Genomic DNA, 8,410 nt, shown 5'->3' with positions numbered 1-8,410 from the left:
ATTAGCAAGCACATGGCAGCTGCAGTTACCACACAAAACCAAACCAAAGTTCCTGCTTCTGCTCAGCAAAACCCTCATTTCAACTCTGTGCAGCGTTCTTTGCCTGGCTTTGATACCTTTAAGTTTATATTAAGGATTCTCTCTCCCCCTCTCCCTCCCTCTCCACCCCTCCCTCTTTGTGCCTATGAGTATATCTGAGAGTGTCTTGCTCTTTAGTCCAGGTAGACCTCAAGCTGGTGATCTTATAGGCATGTGCTATCATATCTGGTTAGGTTTAGTTAACATATTTAGTTGTATATATTCTTCGAGGTATAGTACGATGCTGTATGCACACATGACAGGATGCTTAAATCAAGCCAACACACATATACTCTGCCTCACATCCTTATTTCTTTCTGGTGAGAACCTGTATGTATTGCCACTGTAAGCACTGAACTCACGGCTGCTGTGAACTGTGAAGTATCACATTGAACTATGCTCACTGTGCTGTGTAGTAGATGACAAAACATGGTTTCTCCTCTGTGCTGCAGTTTTGTGCCCTCTTTTCTGATAGACGATGACAGAACTTATCAACAGAACATATATGTACACCTCTTCAGTCACCATTTAGGAAGTGAGTATTGGCCCAGTACTTACTTTTAAATGGGGGTGAATGTGACAGAATAGTCACTGGTTCTAAGCAGTCTAGTCCACTTAGATCAAGCACCAAATAAGGCGAATTATATTTGACCACGACACACACAGACATGTCCCCAGTACCTGCTCTCATGTTTCTCAAAAGTCCAAGTATTGGGATAAAACAGTGGTTGGCTTACACCCAGAGAGTCATGTCTGAGGTTCTGAGGCTCCCATGATGCCTTTGAGATTGACATTCATCTTTGTTCAGCACCTGCCTCTTTTGAGGAAAAAAAACAAAACCTCTCCCACCCAGAAAAAAAAGAAAAGGAAAACCTCTCAACAAAGATAGAAGAAAAAGACATACATGTTTATTATTGAATAAACCATAAGCCAGATGTGATGCCCCCCCCATGGGGGTATGAATGCTATGAACAGAAAAAAGGGAAACTCAAGGTTTTGTGTGCACAAACCCTTGTAATCAGGTATGCCACATCCTTACACAGCTCCATGAATGAAGCTAGCTGGGGCAACAGGGGAATAAAGAAAAGACAGACAGACAGACAGACATGCAAAAAAGCTTGGATTTTGCGGACTAGGCCCTCTGGTGGAGAAGCTTCAGCACTCTGGAGTCTCCTTGTGTTTATTTTTTTATATGGTTGATAGTGAAGTGAGGCTATTGTATAAGCTGATCAAGGAGATGGGGCTATGAGATACAGATAAACAAGGAGGCTGGGCTATTATACAGCCTAACAAAGAGGCAGGTCCTGATAGGTGCAGTCTCGGCAGGGGAACAGTCTTCAGACTGTGAATGTCCGAGGGGCAAAAAGCTATGATGAACATTTTCTGTGCACACTGGCAATATTCACACTTGGACTAGGAGGGGAGGCTTTGCCATTTCCCTGAACCTAGCCCATGGAAGACTTTGCTGTTTTCCATGAGTTTAAGACACTGGGGTCCTTGATGTGACAGTGCCCGTGCCAACAATGCACATTTACACAGGATGCCACCCACTCCCTACACAGATTCATGCACGTTTTTTTCCAGGCAAATGGACATGTCCTCAAAGAAGAGGAATTGACTGCACCATTGTCACACACAGTCTATCCTCAATTTGCTTGCTGATTGAAGTGACAATCTGCCAGATAACTGGCTTTGTGTAAAGGAAAATTAAACCTCACATCTTCCTGAAAGGAAACAATTTTGTGTTCCTGAGTGAGGCGCCAGGCTCCAATCAGGTCCCCAGTCTACCCTGACACTGAGGTAAGAGCACCGTTTTCCCTTCTTTTCTTCTTGTTCCTTTCTCCCCCTCCCCTCCCACTCTTTCCCAAGGAACACACTCAATTCAGTGTCTCAAACTTACTGAGCAAGGGCTCAACCACTGAGATACAATCCCAACCCTGTTTTCCCTTTTTTTCTTTCTTTCTTTTTGAAACAGGGTCTCACTATATAGCTCTGGCTGGCCTGGAACTCACTATGTAGAACATTCTGACTTTGAACACACAGAGATCTGCCTGCCTCTGCCTCCTGGGTACCAGGATTAAAGGCCTGCGCTACCACACTACAACAAAGTCGCTAAAAGACATGCATCTCACAGAGCAAAAACTTACTTAGTTTCCTAAGGTAGGTGCTCCACGGTAAGGAGGGGAGAGGAGTCTCTGCCCTCTTAAATGAATGAACATGTCTGTGTATAATGTATATGTAGTGGTGCATGTGACAGGGCATGGGCTTGGAGGTCAGGGACAACTCTATGGGGCCAGTTCTCTCCTTTGACCTTTGCGTGGCTTCTGGGGCTCACGCAGGTCTTACATAGCAAGCACCTTTACCTGTTGAACCACCCCACCAGCCCTCTTCCGTTATTCTTTTTTTTTTGTTTGTTTTTTTTTGTTTTTCGAGACAGGGTTTCTCTGTGGTTTTGGAGCCTGTCCTGGAACTAGCTCTTGTAGACCAGGGTGGTCTCGAACTCACAGAGATCTGCCTGCCTCTGCCTCCCGAGTGCTGGGATTAAAGGCGTGCGCCACCACCGCCCAGCTTCTTCCATTATTCTTAACAAGGAGAATTTTGCTTTTTAATTGTATTGTCTTTATCCCTTCCATCCAAACTTCTTTATTCTTTTGTTCTTGGGTCATCCAATATTTCACTTCCCTGTCTTTTAAATCTATAGCCCCTTTCCTCAAATTGTTCCTCCCCACCTGCCATTTAGCTACCACTTATCTCCCCTTGTGCTCCCCAATCCCCCTGCCTGTATTTTCATTCCATCTTCTCTCAGGAGGAATAAGGGTCCATTCAGGCTGGGTACACCTGAAAACAGCTGCGCAAGAAAAGAGATTTTTATTGCAGAAGGAAAGAGTAGAGCAGTGCCAAAGGTCCAATCTTTGCCCTTGGGGAGAAAAATATTTGTTTTGTTTTATGCTACTGAGGTGTCCAACAAAGTTTTTTTGTCTGTTTGTCTCTCAGGGCCATGGTGGAGCAGCTCTGGAACCATTCCTCCCTGTCCAGCTTCATCCTTGCAGGCCTATTTGGGCACTCGCCTTATGGCTCCTTTTTCTTCTCCCTGGTACTTCTGGCCTTTGGGGCTGCTGTGGTTGGTAACATCCTTCTCCTGACACTCATCCAGGGTGATAGGCGCCTGCACACCCCTATGTACTTCTTCCTCAGCCAGCTCTCCATCATGGACTTGACAATGACATGCACAGTGGTACCCAAGATGGCAGCCAACTTCCTCTCAGGCAGGAAGTTCATCTCCCTGGCAGGCTGTGCCTCTCAGATCTTCCTTGTGGTCATGGTGGGAGGAGCTGAGTGCTTCCTCTTGGCTGTCATGGCCTATGACAGGTACATGGCAGTCTGCTATCCACTGAGATACCCTGTGCTCATGAACTGGAAGGCTTGCACTTCCCTGGCCATGGCATCCTGGATGGGTGGAATGGCAGACAGTGTGATTGACGTGGGGATGGTCTTCAGCTTCCCTTACTGTGGATCTCTAGAGGTGGACCACTTCTTCTGTGAGGTCCCAGCCCTGCTGCGCCTCTCCTGTGCCGACACCTCACTTTTCGAGGACCTCATCTACGCATGCTGTGTGGTGATGTTACTGCTGCCTCTTGGGGTCATTGTGGCTTCCTATGCGCAGGTCCTCACAGCTGTGATTAGAATGCCCGCCACGGAGGGGAAACAGAAGGCTCTCACCACTTGCTCTTCCCACCTGGCTGTGGTGGGCCTCTACTACGGGGGAGCCATATTTAGCTACATGCAGCGGGCCTCAGCTAGGACACCAATGGGAGATAGAGCCACTTCTATCTTCTACACTATCCTCACCCCAATGTTCAACCCACTCATTTACAGCCTGAGGAACAGGGATGTAATCAGTGCCCTAAGGAAGATGCTCAGGAGGTGGGGCAGGTAGGCAAGCCACCCACACACACCTTACTGCTCGTTTCTTGTCTTATCTGTTCCTTCCTCTGTCCAGGATTCCCTGTCATTCCCATTTTTCCTCTATGCCTTTTGGGGACCTCTCTGGCTAGGTAGGATTAGGCTGGGAGCCGGCAGCGATCTGCGAACACGCAGGACACCTGCGAGGATGATGATCGAGTACCAGATGGCTCTTGTTAGCCTCACATGACTCTTCCTCCTATGGGAACCAGCATTTTTGAGGATTCAAAGCCGGTAGTGACTTTAAGAACTAGCAGATACCCTGATTATGTCCTTCGGAGGTTGGCAGACACAGCTTCCCTCTAGGCTACACAGTCATCTGGGGATGTGACTCAGTTGGTAGAGTGCTCGCCTAGCAAGCATGCACAAAGCACTTGAAGTCTTGCCCAGCACATGAACCAGACATGTTAGCTAGTGTCTAGAATCCTACCTCTTGGGAGGCAGAGGCAGGAAGACCAGAAATTCAAGGTTATTCTTAGCTATACATTGAGTTCCAAGACCAAGTCAGGAGCTGGCCCTGTTAAAAACAAACAGCAAACAAACACAAAAACCACAGTGAATCAAGATTGGAAACCTGTTCACAACTCATCTGTGTATCATAATTTGGTGCACAGAGCTTGGTTATGTAAGAATTGAGAAACTTTGGGCAAAGTCACTCCTCTGTGGACTTTCCATTCTTCATCTGCGCAACCCTGGTTGTTGATAAAAACCCAAAGTTCCTTGGCATTCACTAAAAACTAATTACTTTCTGGTGAAACTCCATTTTTATGTGTTCATTACTAGGAAACACAGTTTTGCATCTTTCCCCAATCGTACCTATATATTTTTTCTATTAAAAGATGGAGTTTGAGCATGTTGCCTAGGCTGACCAGGGCTCAAGTGTTCTTTGAAGTCATCTGATACTGGACTTTTAACACAACAATAGAAACAATACTAAGTCATACACTACAAACAAGACAGGCAAACAGTGACTTCAACTACAGCTAAAGAGAGAGCTCTGAGCCTCAGTCAGGATAAGGCTGCTGGTTGCTGAACAAATGGGAGCACTGGGCTTTTGTTAACTTTGGGAGGCATAAGTTGAAATATGTTACAACTCCACTGGTCAGGGCCATGATCTCAAAAGTTGGCCGTCTCTTGTGCAAGCTTTGTGACCTTGTACTTGGTGGGGTGATGAGCAAGGACTTTCCTCAGGAACTGCTGAAGGTCAGTTGGCACCATTGTCTTGTGCAAACATCCAGCTGTATAGGGCTGGAAGAATTACAATGTTTATGTTGAAAAGAAGCCTAAGGTCAAGGTGGAAGAAACCCAAGCCAGCTCCAGTGGACAATGGGCTAAGTTAATCATGCATTGCAATCCTGGACACATTTCTCAAATCGTCAGCATAGCTCCATGAAGAGTTGAGCAGAGTCTGCTGAGAGGTTCTGAAGCAGCAAAGGACACAGACATGCTAAACGGACAGAGATGCCAAGCCTTGCATCCCAACTGAGCCATCGTATCAATATCAAAATGTTCAAGTGAAGAAACAGTGTTTTTAGCAAACACAGCCTCAAGTTTCTGCAGAGCGACTTTGATAATGGTTGTCATAACTCACATGTGAGAAGAGTTATCTATACTGAAGCTAGTGGGCAGCTGATGACATACCACCCGGTTGTTCTGTAAACACTCTGGCTTTCCAGATTAATCCAGTGTTTCACAGAAAAGCCATGGAGCAAGTGCAGAACAGAGGCAGAGGAGAACATAGATCATGTTTTCAATGTGTGACATGTTCAGAACCCAGAGTTTATTTTATTGCCTAGCGGTGGTCCCTGTGGTAAGACTAAGATACTTACCTGATGGTGTAGTACCATGGTCTGTATTCTGTTAATTATATTTTAAATAAATGCTGATTGGCCAGTAGCCAGGCAGGACGTATAGGCCGGACAACCAGACAGGAAGTAGAGGCGGGTCAAGGAGAACAGCAGAATTCTGAGAAGCCCATTCCTCTGGAGTCCTGACCCAACCACAGAAGAAACAAAATGTGACTGCCTCACTGATAAAGGTACTGAGCCATGTGGCTAACACAGATAAGAATAATGGGCTAATATAAGTTATAAGAGTTAATAAGAAGCCTGAGCTAATGTGCCGATCAGTTTATAACTAATGTAGACCTCTGTGTGATTTCTTTGGGACTTAACGATTGTGGGAACCGGGTAGGACAGTAAACTCAGACAACAACCTGCCTTTGGTCTTTTATTATCTATCTATCTATCTATCTATCTATCTATCTATCTATCTATCTATCTATCTATCTATCTATCAATCATCTATCTATCTATCTATCTATCTATCAATCATCTATCATCTATCTATCTATCATCTATCTATCTATCTATCTATCTATCTATCTATCTATCTATCTATCTACTTATCTATCTTTGTTGTGTTGGGGACTGGGTCTAGGCTTTCCACACAGTAGGTAAGGTCTCTACCATCAAGCTATTCTTCTAGCTGGGGCTTTGTATGTTAAGAATGGAATCTCGGTGTAGAAATGCTAAGAAAGCCATATGGTATTGATTAGTAGGTTGGCTTTCAGCTTTCTGGAGACACAGTTAACAAGCAAACATGTCTATGTTACTGTGCATGAAGAGCTGTTTGGCTTATATGCACATTTGGAAACAATTGCCATGGGATGTGGCACTCTCTCACAGTCAGAGTTCAAGCTATGGCGGATACAAAGACTACAAATACCTCACCCTACACAATCAAGATATTTGGGGGGGCAGTGCTACGGATTGAACCCCATGTTAAACACACCTTCTTCCATTAAGCTAATTCCTAGCTCCCAGAATGTTTATCACTGAAACCAAAGGAGAAACAGAAATGATGAGATTGCTGCAGACAGGAAGTAGCATTTCTTTTGGGGTTTGTTGTTGTTGTTGTTGTTGTTGAAGGTTCTTTGTATTATTTTGCTTTATTTGAGATGGTGCCTGGTACTGCCCTGGCTGGCCTCAGACTCTCTACACAGTCAAGAATGACTTTAAGCTCTTTCTGTCTCGCCTCTGTGCTGTGATTATAGGTGTATACCTATGGACCACCATGCGCAGGCACAGGAGTTGACTTCTGAAAAGACAGAGTATCCGTGAAGACAAATATTCAGGAGGGACTTAGGAAGTGCACTTCGAGTGTTTTGCCTTTGAGACAGTTGTCTCGTCCCACTTTTCAGACTGGTCTAGCCTTGACCTTATTTATGACCATTCTACTCTGCTGTCTCAGCACTCCCACCCCTAATTACTGAGATTACAGATATGCATCACCAAACCCAGGTCAAAAGATAATCTTTTAATATGCGTTTTCAATAAAGACCTTCTTTAAACACATTGGAACCAAAAGAAAATATCTACTTCATTCTTCCAGCACACTAGAGACACCAGTTTCCTGGACTTCATTGTATGACAGGTAGCATGTGGGGAAGGAAACATGGTCCAGCCCTTAGGGAGTATAGAGTCTGGGCCAGGATCCAGAGTGTTCCAGCTAGAAAAGGCTGCTGAAAATGAATTTTAGAGTGGAGAGACAGACAGAAAATGAGAGCTTCCTGGCCAGAGAGAGCAGGGTCTCGTAATCCAGTGTGAGAAGTTAGAGCTCCGAACAAGAAGAGAAAATATTTGCCCTGGGGTTGTTTGTTGCTTGTGTTTGGGAGCTAGGGACCCACTAGGCTGGCCCCAGTCTCATTGTCTGCCCTCATGCTGGGGTTACAGATGTGTACCAACATGCCCAGCTGGTCTGTTTTAGTAAGTCCATCCAGGCTGCTGTGTAGGGCCCACAGGGAAGTTCCTGCAGTAATCTGGGTTAGAGTTTATAGAGTTTGGTTCTGGGTAGAAAAGAAAGTGACCAGAAGTTAACAGGTTCTGGATACATTTTAAAGTTTAAATTAAAAGGCTTTTTCTACCTTATTGTCAGAGGAAACAATCGAGACAGAGTAGCATTAGCTTAGAATGCTTATGATGGAATAGGGCACTCTGTATTTTTGTTGTTGTTGTTGTTTTGTTTTTTTAGGACAGGATTTTTCTGGGTAGCTCTGGTTGTCCTGGAACTCACTCTGTAGATAAGGCTGGCCACGAAATCAGAGATCCTCAGCCTCTGCCTCCCGAGTGCTGGGATTAAAAGTGCACCACCACTGCCTGACTGTTTGCTTTTTAATGTGATGCTGAGCATCAAACCCAAAGCACATGCTAGGCAAGGTTCTACCACTGTGCTAAGACAAGTGTTCTACCACTGAGCTAAGACAAGTGCTCTACCACTGAGCTACATCTTCTGCCCAAGGAGGAAGCCTTTGCTCATCAAGTGGTAGTCATTCAACAGCTGAATCCCGAAAGTGGGCTGTAGCCATCCA

At 45.1% G+C, this 8,410-nt stretch overlaps 1 protein-coding gene across 1 annotated transcript; it reads left to right on the top strand.

Annotated features, from left to right (window-relative positions):
• The first annotated feature begins 3,076 nt into the window (after positions 1-3,076).
• LOC142831624 (olfactory receptor 2M4-like) lies at positions 3,077-4,015 on the top strand. The gene has a single exon (XM_075941832.1). It carries the CDS (start codon positions 3,077-3,079, stop codon positions 4,013-4,015), a length of 939 nt encoding a protein of 312 aa, XP_075797947.1.
• Positions 4,016-8,410: the final 4,395 nt, after the last annotated feature.

The sequence above is a fragment of the Microtus pennsylvanicus genome, chromosome 11, assembly GCF_037038515.1.
Source record: "Microtus pennsylvanicus isolate mMicPen1 chromosome 11, mMicPen1.hap1, whole genome shotgun sequence".
Classification (NCBI taxonomy): domain Eukaryota; kingdom Metazoa; phylum Chordata; class Mammalia; order Rodentia; family Cricetidae; genus Microtus; species Microtus pennsylvanicus.
This window is presented reverse-complemented; position numbering and strand designations above follow the sequence as displayed.

Coding starts and splice junctions, on each gene's coding strand:
- LOC142831624 (XM_075941832.1), top strand. CDS start 3,077: ATGGTGGAGCAGCTCTGGAACCATTCCTCCCTGTCCAGCTTCATCCTT.